The 18620-nt window shown below is 41.2% G+C and overlaps 1 protein-coding gene across 1 annotated transcript in view; it reads right to left on the bottom strand.

Annotated features, from left to right (window-relative positions):
* Positions 1–18620, bottom strand: part of LOC128693885 (uncharacterized) — a 127832-nt gene that overhangs the window by 3743 nt on the left and 105469 nt on the right. Inside the window, exons 4-6 of the mRNA XM_053783749.2 lie at positions 11386–11555; positions 8001–8148; positions 5737–5928 (exon numbers count right to left, since the gene is read on the bottom strand). Coding sequence (XP_053639724.2) covers positions 5737–5928; positions 8001–8148; positions 11386–11555 — 510 coding nt within the window. The remainder of the gene's footprint in view (positions 1–5736; positions 5929–8000; positions 8149–11385; positions 11556–18620) is intronic.

The raw sequence follows: 18620 nt of genomic DNA, 5'->3' as shown, positions 1-18620 counted from the left end.
GAGAGATGGTGACAGTAGTGTTGGTACAGTGTGAGTGATGGTAACAGGAGTGTTGGTGGATTGTGAATGATAGTGACAGTAGTGTTGGAGGAGTGTGAGTGATGGTGACAGTAGTGTTGGTGGAGTGTGAGTGATGGTGAGAAGTGTTGGTGGAGTGTGAATGATAGTGACAGTAGTGTTGGAGGAGAATGAGTTATGGTGAAAGTAGTGTTGGTATAGTGTGAGTGATGGTGACAGTAGTGTAGGAGGAGTGTGAGTGATGGTGACAGTAGTGTTGGTACAGTGTGAGTGATGGTAACAATAGAGTTGAAGGAGTGTGAGTGATGGTGACAGTAGTGTTGGTGTAGTGTGAGTGATGGTGAACGTAGTGTTGGTATAGTGTGAGTGATGGTGACAGTAGTGTTTGTGTAGTGTGAGTGGTTTAGACAGTAGTGTTGGCACAGTGTGAGTGATGGTGACAGTAGTGTAGGAGGAGTAAGAGTGATGGTGACAGTAGTGTTGGTGGAGTGTGAGTGATGGTGACAGTAGTGTTGGAGGAGTGTGAGTGATGGTGACAGTAGTGTTGGTGGAGTGTGAGTGATGGTGACAGTAGCGTTGGAGGAGTGTGAGTGATGGTGACAGTAGTGTTGGAGGAGTGTGAGTCATGGTGACAGTAGCGTTGGTGGAGTGTGAGTGATGGTGACAGTGGTGTTGGAGGAGTGTGAGTGATTGTGACAGTAGTGTTGGTGGAGTGTGAGTGATGGTGACAGTAGTGTTGGAGGAGTGTGAGTGATGGTGACAGTAGTGTTGGAGGAGTGTGAGTGATGGTGACAGTTGTGTTGGTGGAGTGTGAGTGATGGTGGCAGAAGTGTTGGTGGAGTGTGAGTGATGGTGACAGCAGTGTTGGTAGAGTGTGAGTGATGGTGACAGTACTGTTGGAGGAGTGTGAGTGATGGTGACAGTAGTGTTGGTGGAGTGTGAGTGATGGTGACAGTAGTGTTGTAGGAGTGTGAATGATAGTGACAGTAGTGTTGGAGGAGTGTGAGTGATGGTGACAGTAGTGTTGGTGGAGTGTGAGTGATGGTGACATTAGTGTTGGAGGAGTGTGAATGATATTGACAGTAGTGTTGGTTGAGTGTGAGTGATGGTGACAGTAGTGTTGGTGGAGTGTGAGTGATGGTGACAGTAGTGTTTTAGGAGTGTGAGTGATGGTGATAGTAGTGTTGGTGGAGTGTGAGTGATGGTGACAGTAGTGTTGGAGAAGTGTGAATGATAGTGACAGTAGTGTTGGAGGAGTGTGAATGATAGTGACAGTAGTGTTGGAGGAGTGTGAGTGGTGGTGACAGTAGTGTTGGTATAGTGTGAGTGATGGTGACAGTAGTGTTGGTGGAGTGTGAGTGATGGTGACAGTAGTGTTGGAGGAGTGTGAGTGATGGTGACAGTAGTGTTGGTGGAGTGTGAGTGATGGTGACAGTAGCGTTGGAGGAGTGTGAATGACAGTGACAGTAGTGTTGGAGGAGTGTGAGTGATGGCGACAGTAGTGCTGGAGGAATGTGAGTGGTGGTGACAGTAGTGTTGGAGGAGTGTGAATGATAGTGACAGCAGTGTTGGAGGAGTGTGAGTGATGGTGACAGTAGTGTAGGAGGAGTGTGAATGATAGTGACAGTAGTGTTGGAGGAGTGTGAATGATAGTGACAGAAGTGTTGGAGGAGTGTGAATGATAGTGACAGTAGTGTTGGAGGAGTGTGAATAATAGTGACAGTAGTGTTGGAGGAGTGTGAGTGATTATGACAGTAGTGTTGGAGGAGTGTGAGTGATGGTGACAGTAGTGTTGGAGGAGTGTGAGTGATGGTGACAGTAGTGTTGGAGGAGTGTGAGTGATGGTGACAGTAATGTTGGTGGAGTGTGAATGATAGTGACAGTAGTGTTGATGGAGTGTGAGTGATGGTGACAGTAGTGTTGGTGTAGTGTGAGTGATGGTGTCAGTAGTGTTTGTGTAGTGTGACAGTGACAGTAGTGTTGGTGTAGTGTGAGTGATGGTGACATTAGTGTTGGTGTAGTGTGTGATAGTGACAGTAGTGTTGGTGTAGTGTGAGTGATAGTGACAGTAGAGTTCGTGTAGTGAAAAAATGTGAGTGATGGTGACAGTAGTTTTGGCATAGTGTGAGTGATAGTGAGAGTAGTGTTGGTGAAGTGTGAGTGATATTGACAGTAGTGTTGGTGTAATGAGAAAATGTGAGTGATGGTGACAGTAGTGTTGGTGTAGTGTGAGTGATAGTGACAGTGTTGGTGTAGTCTTAGTGAATGTGTCAGTAGTGTTGGAGGTGTATGAGTGATAGTGACAGTTGTGTTGGAGGAGTGTGAGTGATGGTGACAGTAGTGTTGGAGGAGTGAGAAAGATGGTGACAGTAGTGTTGGAGTAGTGAGAGTGACGGTGACAGTAGTTTTGGAGAAGTGTGAATGATGCTGACAGTAGTGTTGGAGGAGTGCGAGTGACAGTGACAGTTTTGGAGCTGTGCGAGTGATAGTGACAGTAGTGTTGGAGGAGTGTAAATGATAGTGACAGTGTTGAAGGAGTGTGAGTGATGGTGTCAGTAGTGTTGGAGGTGTTTGAGTGATAGTGACAGTAGTGTTGGAGGAGTGTGAGTGATGGTGACTGCAGTGCTGGAGGAGTGTGAGTGATGCTGACAGTAGTGTTGGAGGAGTGTGAGTGATAGTGACAGTAGTGTTCGAGGAGTGCGAGAGATAGTGACAGTGATGGAAGAGTGTGAGTGATAGTGACAGTAGTGTTGGAGGAGTGTAAGTGATAATGACAGTAATGTTGGTATAGTGTGAGTGATGGTGACAGTAGTGTTGGTGTAATGTGAGTGATGGTGACAGTAGTGTTGGTATCGTGTGAGAGATGGTGACAGTAGTGTTGGAGGAGTATGATTGATTTTGACAGTAATGTTGGAGGAGTGTGAGTGATAGTGACAGAAGTGTTGGTATAGTGTGAGTGATAATGACAGTAGTGTTGGAGGAGTGTGAGTGATGGTGACAGTAGTGTTGGAGTAGTATCAGTGATGGTGACAGTAGTGTTGGAGAAATGTGAGTGATAGTGACAGTGTTGGTATAGTGTTAGTGATAGTGACAGTAGTGTTGCAACCCCTGAATGGGTTACAATGATTATTATGTATATATATAATGTATATTACCTTTTCATTTAATTTTATATTGCTTATATTTGCGATAATAGCTAAATCGTAAATGTATGACTTTATATTATTATTTGACTGTTATATTCTTATTTGACTTATGTTGTTAGGATGTACATATGTGCTCAGTTCAAGTCTTGATTGTCAAACTACTGTAATTATCGCTTGTCGCTCGTTATACTGCCGGCTTCTGAGCTGTGCTGTCCACGGGGCTATCACGTGATCGAGGGGGGGGTGTCCTCACCTCTCGTGAAGTATTCAGTCTGCTCTAGACTCTCTTGGTGGTTGGACAGATTGTCTGTCTCATTATTCTTGTTAGTTCTGTAGAACTCTGTTCACAGAACATTGTATAGACTTTGTGATTTTCGACATTGTACTGAGGTTGTGTGTCACATAGACACTCTGAACATCTCAGGTCCTGAGCTATAGCTTCTGACCTAATTTTGTACTGGTTTCTGTGTATTTTCACAGTCGGGTTTTTCCTATGCTGAACTTAGATTCAGTATTATGGGAGTTTTGTAACTTTTGTGGAGGATCTGCTGATGGTCCCTACTTAGTGTCGTTATATTATCTCCTTGATCCTGATTGTGTCGCAGTCGCTTGTTATATGGCAATTGGGCTTAGCATTCTTTTCATTGTTCAAGCAGACTGTTCTGGTTGCCAGTCGGTCAAGAAGTTAGTTTATGTGAGGACTTTGTCAGTCACTTGCTTAAGTCTAGTCGAGTCGTGAGACATAGTGAACTACTTAGAGCACTTACACGCATACACAAACTTACTTGTATATATTTGTAATATCTTATTAAATGTTAATGTACCAGACGGTACTTAAGAATTATAAATGTGATATGTGCTTTCAGCACAGTAATATTGAACTCGAGAGATTGATTTTATTTTCATTACTGTGATTGATTTAATTTACTTTGATAATATACCTCTAGACTTAATAAATTTATTAAATTTTTATTTCTCTAGTTAGTAGCCTACCAGTTGTAATCCTGAAGCACTATTGAATAATACTGAATTTTAATGGATAATTAGACAAGGATACTGACTACTTGTTACGAAAACCCAGTAACAGGCTGGATGCTAGAAGGGCAGTCCTTTCTAGTATTCACTGGAGATCTCTAAGCTTTTAGAATCGCGTTTTTTGTAACAGTAGTGTTGGTATAGTGTTACTGATAGTGACAGTAGTGTTGGAGGAGTGTGAGTGATGGTGAGAGTAGTGTTGGAGGAGTGTGAGTGATGGTGGCAGTAGTGCTGGAGGAGTGTTAGTGATGGTGACAGTAGTGTTGGAGGAGTGTGAGTGATGGTGGCAGTAGTGCTGGAGGAGTGTTAGTGATGGTGGCAGTAGTGTTGGAGGAGTGTGAGTGATGGTGGCAGTAGTGCTGGAGGAGTGTTAGTGATGGTGGAACATTCACCTGGCAGGTGTCATGCATCACCTGGAGTTTTACAAGTAATCAGGTTTGATTTGAGTAAGTGGAGGTGTTGCTTAGGATGCCAGATTGAGCAATGTTGCTTCAGCTCCTTGGATTAAAAGCCTTTCAGCAGAATGACGTCACATTTATTAAAGAGAAAAGAATTGAAAACTGGACTCCTCTTCCTTGGATCAAAATATTATAATCACCTTTAAGGGATAAGATAAAAATATGACATTGACATACGACATGTTAGTAAGACACTGACATAAGACATGTTAGTAAGATACTGACATAAGACATGTTAGTAAGACACTGACACAAGACTTGTTAGTAAGATACTGACATAAGACTTATTAGTATGAGACTGAAATGAGACATATCAGTAAGACACTGACATGAGACATGTTAGTAAGACACTGAAATAAGACATGTTAGTAAGACACTGACATAAGACATGTTAGTAAGATACTGACATAAGACATGTTAGTAAGAAACTGACATAAGACATGTTAGTAAAACACTGAAATAAGACATGTTAGTAAGACACTGACATAAGACAAGTTAGTAAGACACTGACACAAGACATGTTAGTAAGACACTGACATAAGACATGTTAGCAAGACACTGAAATAAGACATGTTAGTAAGACACTGACATAAGACATGTTAGTAAGACACTGACATAAGACATCTTAGTAAGACACTGAAATAAGACATGTTAGTAAGACACTGACATAAGACAAGTTAGTAAGACACTGAAATAAGACATGTTAGTAAGACACTGACATAAGACAAGTTAGTAAGACACTGAAATAAGACATGTTAGTAAGACACTGACATAAGACAAGTTAGTAAGACACTGAAATAAGACATGTTAGTAAGACACTGACATAAGACAAGTTAGTAAGACACTGAAATAAGACATGTTAGTAAGACACTGACATAAGACAAGTTAGTAAGACACTGAAATAAGACATGTTAGTAAGACACTGACATAAGACAAGTTAGTAAGACACTGAAATAAGACATGTTAGTATGAAACTGACATAAGACATGTTAGTAAGACACTGACATGAGACTTATTAGCAAGACACTGACATGAGACATGTTAGTAAGACACACGAGTCATGTGAACAAGACACTGACATGAGAAAGTCACATGCGAGTGTTTCTGTAGCCATGTTACACAGCTGTTCATGTTGTTCCTCGTTGATAGTGACAGTGGTTGTCACTGTCAACCATTGCTTCACCGTGACACTGTGGTCAGCCAGGCCATGGATCACATCTTGTATACCTTCCATTGTCAGTTTGCTGAACTCACAAATGATATTCCTGTACCTGGAAGTATTAATGTAGCTGTAGTTAGGTTAGGATGAGTTGGGGACCAGTTTACTAAATGTTTTTTTAATTATAGTAGTTTTTTTTAATGAGTGGACATCATGCTGCCGTCGGCAGGTGTCTTGAGCCAACCTTAGCCCTACTGTCTGATGTCTCGCTCTAGGAGAGTTTGACTTTGAGTCTCGAGAAACGTTCAGCTCTATCTAATGATAAGACACATATGCAACAGTTAGGTATCTTTATTTCGAAACGTTTCGCCTACACAGTAGGCTTCTTCAGTCGAGTACAGAAAAGTTGATAGAAGCAGAAGATACTTGAAGACGATGTAATCAGTCCATCACCCTTAAAGTTTTGAGGTGGTCAGTCCCTCAGTCTGGAGAAGAGCATTGTTCCGTTGTCTGACAACGTTTCAGACAACGGAACAATGCTCTTCTCCAGACTGAGGGACTGACCACCTCAAAACTTTAAGGGTGATGGACTGATTACATCGTCTTCAAGTATCTTCTGCTTCTATCAACTTTTCTGTACTCGACTGAAGAAGCCTACTGTGTAGGCGAAACGTTTCGAAATAAAGATACCTAACTGTTGCATATGTGTCTTACCTAACAACCTGTCGGTATTTTATACCATTTCAATGTTCATTCTATCTAATGAGTTGGATGGTTGAAGGGAAAGGTAGTTTCTTTATTGTTCAGTGTTACAGCAGCAAGCTATAAATGGACGTGGAGGCTAGTCCTGGCTATTACAGCACTTTTGGGGAGGGGGTGTGGCATGCAAAGAGTATGTTACAATTTATTCGGCGTATGTCACACTCCCATATAGGCTGCCTCCCAACCAACGAACCGGATGATAAAGGTTTAATGATCAATAGGGCACCCGTCGTTAAATCAGTACCTTGGTTCATTGACAAATCACAGGCAAGCCTGCCAAAGCTGAATCAACGTGGTTCGCTTGTGGTAAGCATTGGCAGACTTGCCTACCTGCTGGTTGAGTACAGTGTACTCTGGCTTCTGCTTCTCCATCTCTCACCATGGTGTACACTTATCATTTTTCTATCTGTACACGTTGTACATAGTGTACATATCTGTATATAGTGGGTGAAGGTAATATATACATTACAGTCTACTGCTGAGTTTGTTAGCTCCAATTCCCATTACGACGGGGTCGCGATACTTGTTATTCCATCGTCATGGTTATTTAAGTAAATTATGAACAACGTTGGGCCTAAAAATGATCCTTGTGAAACGCCATTTGTAAATGATCGCAGTTCAAATTTCACTCCATTTATGAAAACTCTCAGGTTTCTATTCATGAGCAATGCCTCGATCTATGTTAGAATTTTTGTTATTATACCATGAGCTACCACTTGTGAAATCCATATAATCAATATATTCTATGTCTTTATGTTGATGGATGAAGGTCGGTAAATCTGTCAGGCAGGAACGACCTCTTAAGGTGAATCCATGATGTAATTCATTAATGAAAATATGCTCATCGAGATGACTTCTTATTTTACAGGCTATAAGTGATTCTAATAATTTACATACTTTTGGCGTCAGGCTTATTGAATGGTAATTTGATTGAACTGATTTACATATAGGAATTATATCAGCCATCTTACACATCTTCGGCTCAACATCACTTTGGATCGATGGGTTAAACATGTTTGTTAGCACTTTTTAAGTACTCTTGAATGCAATTCGTAGGGCCAAGGGACTTATTTCGTTTTAGTTTGTCTACTTGTGTGGTAACTATGTCCCTCGTGACTGTAAAATTACTTAATTTATTTTCTCCAGGACCTGAAAAATTATTAATTGATAGACTTCATTCATGTCTTCTTGTGTGAAGACTTACAGGAAAAAACTATTAAAAGGCACAGTTACTGCTCATTACCAGTAAGCTATCCATACCTAGATGTCAGTCTTCCTATTTTTTCTCTTATCTTTGTCTTATACACTTTAAGATTTGTCCTATATTCACTGGCTACTTTAATTCCATAGTACGTTTAGTCTTTCTAATCCCCTCCCCCTTTTTTTACCTCATTTAATAAGAGTAAAAGTGATTGTACTCACCCTCCTGGTGGTTGTAGCTTCTGGAAGACCTCACATGCGTGACTCACATCAATATCACTCATATCAGTCAGGTACAGCGTCACCCACTTCCGTGTCCTAGGTAGTGACACCAAAGCTGCCGTGGATACTCCCACTGACATTTTTATATCTGTGGTGATACACCATTCAGTCACTACCCATCATCTCTCTCGTAATGCATACCACAACTATCAACATCACACATGTAAGGATACACTGTACTCTCTATATCTTATACCCCTGCAACCACTCGTTACACCCACTCCTGCACCACTCCAGCACCACTCCAGCACCACTCCAGCACCACTCCTGCACCACTCCAGCACCACTCCAGCACCACTCCTGCACCACTCCAGCACCACTCCAGCACCACTCCAGCACCACTCCAGCACCACTCCTGCACCACTCCTGCACCACTCCAGCACCACTCCAGCACCACTCCAGCACCACTCCAGCACCACTCCTGCACCACTCCAGCACCACTCCTGCACCACTCCAGCACTATGAACTTCACATCTCTCACCACTCATCGTGTTTCTCATTACACTAGCACCAAAACTATTCTCATCACAGAGGCAGTGAAATATTACGCTGTCACCACTGTGTTGATATCCACAACATCTAGTACATCAAGCCTCTAGTGATACACCACACTGTTACTACCATAATGTTTTTCTTTGCATTACTACCATTATCATGAACATTACACCTATAATGATACTCCTTTTTATCTGAAACCACCATGTCTCTCATCACACACACCACTACCATGAGCATCACATTTGTGATACATTATACTGTTACAACCAACCATATATCACAACACATCAGTTCCAATACCATGAATATGGCATCTCTAGTGACACCATACTGTCACGACCTACCACGGCTCATCACACCTAAACTAACATTACGAAAATCACACCTGCAATGATACACTGTACCATCACTACCCACCATTCATAATCACAGCAACACCATGAAAGTCATGGTATCCTCCAGTGCCATGAACCATGCTAATCCTAACGTCTACTTCCTCTTCTCTGCCAGTGACGTGGGCTTAAAGCATCTTAGCTTTACAAGCAGCTTATTTTATTACATAATTTTGACTAGCACTACCAGCTGGGTAGGGTAGTAGAGAAAAAGGTGGTCCTATTAGCTAGTTTTTTTTACCACTTCCCATCTGATGAATGTAGACTGACCCTCATCTAACAGAGTTCTAGGAGGAAGAGCTCTACTGTGAGCTGATGACTGATGATATGCAACAAATCCTGCATGCCATGAATCATCAGCTTTAAGCGCAGCTGCAACTTAATCAGTTAAGAGTGTGGGAAGAGCGTGTTACTTGAGTCTGCTGAAGCAAATAAGTTTACCTGTACTGTTTTTTCATTAAACTACTCATATTATGGTATATGACAAAATTATCGTAAATACTGTACATACCTGTACATAACATTGATGATGGGAATACATGAGAATCTGAAAGCAATCATTAATTGACTGTACACTCGCTGGTACTCTTCCTTGACCATGTACAGCAGGCCTTTGAACACTGCTAGTGTTCATAGTAATACCACAATAAGCATCACACTAGCACACCTACTATTAGCCTCATCACTAGCACTACCAGGAACACACTTCACGTACAGAAAGAGAAAGGGAACTTTCCACCATTATCATCAGTATTAGCACCAGCGGTAACACCATCAAACATAATTCAATATATTACACAATCCATCACTAGCACCACTAGTTCCACCAAATAGAACTATTATTAATATCAAGAACATCAGGAACGCAGAGAACAACCAGTTGCACCATCATCAGCACTTGCATAGTAACTGCTTATCTGGCAGGATATCGCACAATCACTAGCCCTGCAACTAGAATCACCATTAGCATAGGAGTCGGTAAAATGTCCCTAACTAGTAAACTAGCAGTACAACTATCACATCCACTAGCACAACCAGCATCACTTTACCAAACAGTGATAGTCATCTCACACTCCAACAGTACCAGTTGTCCCATGGATAACGCCATCAATGACCATTACATACAGTAAGAGGCAATAGACCCACTACGAGAACTTCCATTACCACCATCTCACACAGAGAAGCAGGACGCCGTCCACAGCTAACACCAATGCTAGCGCCAATGATAGTACTATCACTACTAGTATCCCGAAAATGAGACTAAAATGCTCACCCATCACTAGTTCCATCATCAGCACTGTCACAGAGATTTGATGCATTCCATAACTAACTCCACTAGTACTACAGGTAACACCATTACACATCCTGTGATTGAAACGACACAGTCTTCCACTACCAGGAATACTTGAACCACCACAAGGGTAAGAGGCAGATAAGAGTCATGCACCAGTACCGTCACTGGCATTACAGTTAACACCACTAATTACATTACCACAACTAGGACTCTCACTTGTATTACCACTAGGATTACCACAAGGTCACTAGCACCACAAGTAACACTATAACAAGCACAGTACCACCACCAGCAATGCCATTTGCACCAACAGACAATCATACAGTTTGAGAATCTGGAAACAGTTCATCATTAATACCACACTTTCACCTCTTGTAACACCGTCATACACAGCAGGAGACAGTACAGAGTCAACAAACTAGCACCACCGTACACTGTACAAGGTGAGATGCTTCTTGTAACACCGCCACTCTCAGTAAATGTATCACAGTAAGAGACAGAACACTGGCACCACGAACATCACCAACTGTAACCACAACTGACCACACCAATATTACCACTGACAGTCCCCGCAGCAACGCCACAATTACCGCCGTTTGTCAGACAGTTCATGACTAACAGTGACTGTCATCACCAGCAATACCATCACAAACCTGGTTAAACAAAAACACAATCTATCACTAACGCGAACTATAGCGCCATTACATTCACCATTACATTCACCATTACATTCACCATTACATTCATTATCACTGGCAACAAAACAGTAAGACAGGGTAGATATTTTAGTACCTCTATCATTGCAACTAGCACAACACTAGATCTACATATAGGCCTACAAAAGAATGTTTCTTTATTAGGCCTTCATGTGTAGGAGTACACATCGCCCTATAGATGTAGGCTAACATATTTAGGGCTACATATAAAGGCCTACATATGTATAGCGACACATTTAAGCCTATATATAGACGTCTACACATTTAGGTCTAGACTTGCACATGTAGATCTTAACATGTAGGTTTGCACAGATAGGCCTGTACATGTAGACCTACGCATACATGACCATACATATTGAGCAGAATATGTAAGCACCACTAGCAACACATACACAGTAAGACACAGGATACAGTAGTACACTCACTGAGGTCATAAAGACGAGATAATGTTGAGGTTACAACAGCCTGTAGCTGCGGCAGGAGGCGGCGAGCGTGGTCATCACTCACCACAGTCAGGTAGAGATACTTCAGGCTGCCAGGCAACAGTGACACACCATCACCAGAAAGATGACCACGGAACATCACCAGGTCATCCCTGTCGAAGAATAAAACACTTCTGAGTACCTCAGTATTCCCGACTCACCAGTAACACTGTAATACTGTATATTACACAAAGTAGTGGTGATCAGCTACTATGTAACACAGAGTATTATACCAAAGAGTGGTCAGGAAAAGCTATGTAATGAAGTGTTTTCTCAACTTTTTTTTCAGTAATGACACCCTCAAGTCACATATTCTGTGGCACATCTAGTCACTTTTCTATCAGAAGCACTTCCATACAGTACTTAGTCTTAATAATAATAACATTAATAGCAAAATCATACAAGTGTATAAACACACATACAGAATATAAAATATACAAGCCTGCTAGTGTATGACACAAACAGAATAGTCACAATAAAATAAACGAAACAAACAGAAACTAACTTGTGTTTTGTGAACACAGAAAATCCCAATTTACATAAGTAAGTGAGGCAAAATTACATGAAACTTACCAGAGCTCATTTTACAACTTGAGGACGTACATTCTTAATGTCTGTTGAGAATTCGTCCAAAGACACATCCTTATGCTTTAGTTTCAGACTGGCATCATAATGCATTCAGTCAGTTCGTCTTCTGTGAGACTGAACTTCGACGGTCTTGATACTAACGTTATAAATGTATTTCTCTACCAGTCACAGTCCTCCTTACATAAGTTTCTCAACCAGTCACAGTCCTCCTTACATAAGTTTCTCAACCAGTCACAGTCCTCCTTACATAAGTTTCTCAACCAGTCACAGTCCTCCTTACATAAGTTTCTCAACCAGTCACAGTCCTCCTTACATAAGTTTCTCAACCAGTCACAGTCCTCCTTACATAAGTTTCTCAACCAGTCACAGTCCTCCTTACATAAGTTTCTCAACCAGTCACAGTCCTCCTTACATAAGTTTCTCACCCAGTCACAGTCCTCCTTACATAAGTTTCTTAACCAGTCACAGTCCTCCTTACATAAGTTTCTCAACCAGTCACGGTCCTCCTTACATAAGTTTCTCAACCAGTCACAGTCCTCCTTACATAAGTTTCTCAACCAGTCACAGTCCTCCTTACGTAAGTTTCTCGACCAGTCACAGTCCTCCTTACATAAGTTTCTCAACCAGTCACAGTCCTCCTTACATAAGTTTCTCAACCAGTCACAGTCCTCCTTACATAAGTTTCTCAACCAGTCACAGTCCTCCTTACATAAGTTTCTCAACCAGTCACAGTCCTCCTTACATAAGTTTCTCAACCAGTCACAGTCCTCCTTACATAAGTTTCTCAACCAGTCACAGTCCTCCTTACATAAGTTTCTCGACCAGTCACAGTCCTCCTTACATAAGTTTCTCAACCAGTCACAGTCCTCCTTACATAAGTTTCTCAACCAGTCACAGTCCTCCTTACATAAGTTTCTCAACCAGTCACAGTCCTCCTTACATAAGTTTCTCAAAAAGTCACAGTCCTCCTTACATAAGTTTCTCGACCAGTCACAGTCCTCCTTACATAAGTTTCTCAACCAGTCACAGTCCTCCTTACATAAGTTTCTCAACCAGTCACAGTCCTCCTTACATAAGTTTCTCAACCAGTCACAGTCCTCCTTACATAAGTTTCTCAACCAGTCACAGTCCTCCTTACATAAGTTTATCAACCAGTCACAGTCCTCCTTACATAAGTATCTCAACCAGTCACAGGTTTCCTTACATAAGTTTATCAACCAGTCACAGTCCTCCTTACATAAGTATCTCAACCAGTCACAGGTTTCCTTACATAAGTTTCTCAACCAGTCACAGTCCTCCTTACATAAGTATCTCAACCAGTCACAGGTTTCCTTACATAAGTTTATCAACCAGTCACAGTCCTCCTTACATAAGTATCTCAACCAGTCACAGGTTTCCTTACATAAGTTTCTCAACCAGTCACAGTCCTCCTTACATAAGTATCTCAACCAGTCACAGGTTTCCTTACATAAGTTTCTCAACCAGTCACAGTCCTCCTTACATAAGTATCTCAACCAGTCACAGGTTTCATTACATAAGTTTCTCAACCAGTCACAGGTTTCCTTACATAAGTTTCTCAACCAGTCACAGTCCTCCTTACATAAGTATCTCAACCAGTCACAGGTTTCATTACATAAGTTTCTCAACCAGTCACAGTCCTCCTTACATAAGTATCTCAACCAGTCACAGGTTTCATTACATAAGTTTCTCAACCAGTCACAGGTTTCCTTACATAAGTTTCTCAACCAGTCACAGTCTTCCTTACATAAGTATCTCAACCAGTCACAGGTTTCATTACATAAGTATCTCAACCAGTCACAGGTTTCATTACATAAGTATCTCAACCAGTCACAGGTTTCATTACATAAGTATCTCAACCAGTCACAGGTTTCATTACATAAGTATCTCAACCAGTCACAGGTTTCATTACATAAGTATCTCAACCAGTCACAGGTTTCATTACATAAGTATCTCAACCAGTCACAGGTTTCATTACATAAGTATCTCAACCAGTCACAGGTTTCATTACATAAGTATCTCAACCAGTCACAGGTTTCATTACATAAGTATCTCAACCAGTCACAGGTTTCATTACATAAGTATCTCAACCAGTCACAGGTTTCATTACATAAGTATCTCAACCAGTCACAGGTTTCATTACATAAGTTTATCAACCAGTCATAGTCTTCCCTACATAAGTTTGGGAAATACTACTGAATTTTTTTCTGCCAGTACTTCAAGATGTTCAAAAATCAACGACATAATGATGTTATTCACTGTTGTAGGAACATGTGGAAATATATCTATACTGCTTTCCTTCACTCTGACACCTGGAGTTTACGTGGAGAGGGTTTCGGGGGTCAATGCCCCCGCGACCCGGTCTGAGACCAGACCTCATGGTGGATCAGGGTCTGATCAACCAGGCTGTTACTGCTGGCCGCACGCAAGCTGACGCACGAACCACAGCCCGGTTGGTCAGGTACTGACTTTAGGTGCCTGTCCAGTGCCTCCTTAAAGACAGCCAGAGGTCTATTGTTAATCCCCCTTATGTATGCTGGGAGGCAATAGAACAGTCTTGGGCCCCGGACACTTATTGTGTTGTCTCTCAGTGTACTCGTGGCGCCCCTGCTTTTCATCGGGGGAATGTTGCATCTCCTGCCGAGTCTTTTGCTTTCATAGGGAGTGATTTTCGTGTGCAGGTTTGGTACCAATCCCTCCAGGACCTTCCAAGTGTCTATTATCATGTATCTCTCTCGCCTGCGTTCCAGGGAATACAGATCAAGGACCTTCAACCGTTCCCAGTAATTTAGGTGCCTTATCGTACTTATGTTCCGTGAAAGTTCTTTGTACACTCTCCAGGTCTGCAGTGTCGCCATCCTTGAAGGGGTCCGTTAGTGTACCACAGAACTCCAGCCTAGAGAGCACAAGCGATTTGAAGAGAATCATCATGGGCTTTGCGTCCCTAGTTTTGAAGGATCTCATTATCCATCCTATCATTTTCCTAGTGGATGAGGTAGATACATTGTTGTGGTCTTTGAAGGCGAGATCCTCTGGCATTATCACTCCCAGGTCATTCACATTACTTTTCCGCTCTATTGTATGGTTAGAATTTGTGATATACCCTGACACATTTTTAATTTCCTCAAGTTTTCCATATCTGAGTAGTTGAAATTTCTCCTCGTTGAATTTCATATTGTTTTGAGTGGCCCATTCGAAGATTTGGTTGATGTCCACTTGGAGTCTCGCGGTGTCTTCGACAGTCCTAATTCTTAATATATCTCTCAGAACATTAATTTTGTCCACTTTCAAGCACACAAAATTCTTCTTGCCGCTCATGGGTAAAAAAGTAAATAACTCATGACTCTGGAAATCGTAATAATACGACTGTAAACAAACCAGAGAGCGGGTGAAATATAGTATATAAATGTACCTACTTGGATGACTCTTGTTGTAGTCAGCTGACCTAGTGACTTACGCACTGGCTTGGTGTTTTAGGATTCTTTCGTCATGGATTCAAACACCACCTGTTCTGTGGTGTGTAACTTATGGTTGAGTTCATACACTCATGGCAACACTGCCAGTCGACAGCCATCTTGCCTCCGTGTGCAGGAGATGATTCACTTTGCTTTTGCTCGGTCTAAGTCGGACCGAAACGTCGTCGTAAGCTTCTCTCTTTTATGTGCGGGCTATTTGTGTATCGTTCCAGTCACGGTGTTGTGGCTTTTTTTTTTTTTGTTATTTATGCCAATCAGTCGTGATTTAAGAGGCGTACTTTTTACGTAGGCCACATATCATGTATCCTTCTGCCATGGTGATATCTGAGAGTGGAATATTTTTATCCACTTTTTTAGCTTCACTGCCAAACATATTGGTAACTGTGACACTGCAAGCAGGAAGAACAAGTGTCTCTGCTTATGAAGCTTCATAGTATTACTGAGTAATTCTGTTAACTAAGTAGCTGGCCTTTTGAGTTTTATTAAAAAGTAGCTGGATGGCTAATGCACTCAGCTCGCACACTGAGGTCCGGGATTCGAATCTCCTCCGGTACGGCTGGAAAACATTAGGGACGTGTTTCCATAAGACACCTGTTGTCCCTGTCCCTGTTCACCCATCAGTTTAAGATGTGTATCTGGGTGTTAGTGGACTGGTGTGGGTCGCATCCTGGGACAAAACTGACCTAATTTGCGGGAAATGCTCAGCATAACAAGCGACTTTCTATATAGTAGTATGTCATTAATGTCAGCTGGTAGTAAATAAAGATATTATTATATTATATTATTATGTAAGTCTTATAGTGAAATGTTTCTTTAATTTACTGGGTACAGGCCCGGTGGCCTGGTGGCTAAAGCTCCCGCTTCACACACGGAGGGCCCGGGTTCGATTCCCGGCGGGTGGAAACATTCGACACGTTTCCTTACACCTGTTGTCCTGTTCACCTAGCAGCAAATAGGTACCTGGGTGTTAGTCGACTGGTGTGGGTCGCATCCTGGGGGACAAGATTAAGGACCCCAATGGAAATAAGTTAGACAGTCCTCGATGACGCACTGACTTTCTTGGGTTATCCTGGGTGGCTAACCCTCCGGGGTTAAAAATCCGAACGAAATCTTATCTCTTATCTTATTATCCAGTTTATCACCACAAATAACAGTCTGACGTAAGATTAACTTCATCACCACAACAAGTAAATCCCAGATCTAATTAACTGGTCTCGACTTTTCTTTCTTCTAATCACATCAGTTTTACTGGAAGTGGGAACATTTTTTTTCACTAACATTTTCATCTTTGTCTTCCTTCACGTCCTCACCACAATCATCATCATCATGGTCTCATGATCACAAACTTGTGCATATTAAGTTAAAGGGCAAGTTACTGTTTAAAATGTCTGTGGTTACAGTAAAATAAGAAAGTTATTGTTACATCTCCTGGGAAGTCAACACATCACTGACGAAAACCAGTCTGGAGTTTTGAGACTCTCTGATCGCGGGTTCTATCCCCGCCCGTGGTATGGTTTGTTTGCAATCGTGTCATTACGATTTCGTGAGTCACGAACTGTGAAGTTGTAAATAAAGAAAATGTTTAATGTAAATCAAACGCAAACGGTAACTATTATATAAATTTACTTTCCTATCTTAATGCATTTTGACTTAATATTAATCACATATTTACTGTTATTCTCAGATTAACACTGAGATTAACACTGTACTCGGTATTACAATACTAAGAAGTGAATCAGACAATGTCACTATGAATCTTACTAAGTGTCTAGAAGTAAATACACACAGATCTAAATGAATTGTGAAAATATGAAATTAAGTTTTATAACCTGCATGAACTGTATCACTGTAGACAACAAGAGCATTTCACCCCTCCATGGAAGATGTGTTCATTTAATATCACACACCTGCAAGTCCCTCCCAAGAAGCTCATTGCTAGTAATCCCTTCCTTAAATCACTTGTTAAAGCAACTGCTCAAGAAGAAATTTCTCACCTAGCTGGTAGTAATAAGTTATCACAAGTTATATACACTGATGGATCTAAACAGGAGTCTTCTGGCAGGGCTGCAGCTGCTCTTGTTGCCACCTCCCTAGTTAAGAAGTTAGGCATAAGAATTAACAACTGGGCGTCTACACTGCAAACTGAATTGTTTGCAATCCTAATGGCGCTTAAGCTAACTTATGACACTGAGCTTGACTCTATCATCATTACTGATTCAATGTCATCATTGAAGGCTCTTGACTCGTATAATGACTCCAATAACATGCTCATCGGAGAAGCCAGGTACAGATACTCAAAAATCAGAGACAAAGGAATTAAATGTAAAATTGCTATGGATCCCATCACACATTGGATTACTCCTTCATGATAAAGTTGATATGTTAGCCAAGAAGAATATCCAGAAGGAGAATGTAGAATATAACTTTGGTATAACTGTGTCTAGCATTAGGAATAATATTAGGAGAGAAGTAAATAGTGAAAATGATTGTTTTAGGAATGCAGTTAGAAGCCTGAGTAGATCTATAACCCACTATGATAACATGAACGTAGATAAGTATGTTTATGGAGCAACTTGCAATGTGAACAGATTGATGTTGTAGTGGTCAGGCTTAGGCTTGGTTACAAGTACTGACTGATGTTGTAGTGGCCAGGCTTAGGCTTGGTTACAAGTACTTCTGGCAGTCTGGGAGACACACAGATGATGATCCAACTAAATGTATATTATGTGATCTGGCATATGGTCACTGTCTTGAACACTATGTGCTTAATTGTCCACTTATTGAGGAATACAGAGACATACAGTATAATAACTTATGTGACGTGTCAAGATATCTTATTAATGAAAATAAGATACCAGATATACTAAGCAAATTTCCTAAATTTACTTGTAATAGATAAGTGAACTGTAATTTTTTTTTTCAACAAGTCGGCCGTCTCCCACCGAGGCAGGGTGACCCAAAAAAGAAAGAAAATCCCCAAAAAGAAAATACTTTCATCATCATTCAACACTTTCACCACACTCACACATTATCACTGTTTTTGCAGAGGTGCTCAGAATACAACAGTTTAGAAGCATGTACGTATAAATATGCACA

The sequence above is a fragment of the Cherax quadricarinatus genome, chromosome 33 (genome assembly GCF_038502225.1).
Source record: "Cherax quadricarinatus isolate ZL_2023a chromosome 33, ASM3850222v1, whole genome shotgun sequence".
Classification (NCBI taxonomy): domain Eukaryota; kingdom Metazoa; phylum Arthropoda; class Malacostraca; order Decapoda; family Parastacidae; genus Cherax; species Cherax quadricarinatus.
The sequence above is the reverse complement of the archived record's forward strand: the minus strand, read 5'-3'. Positions and strand labels throughout refer to the sequence as shown.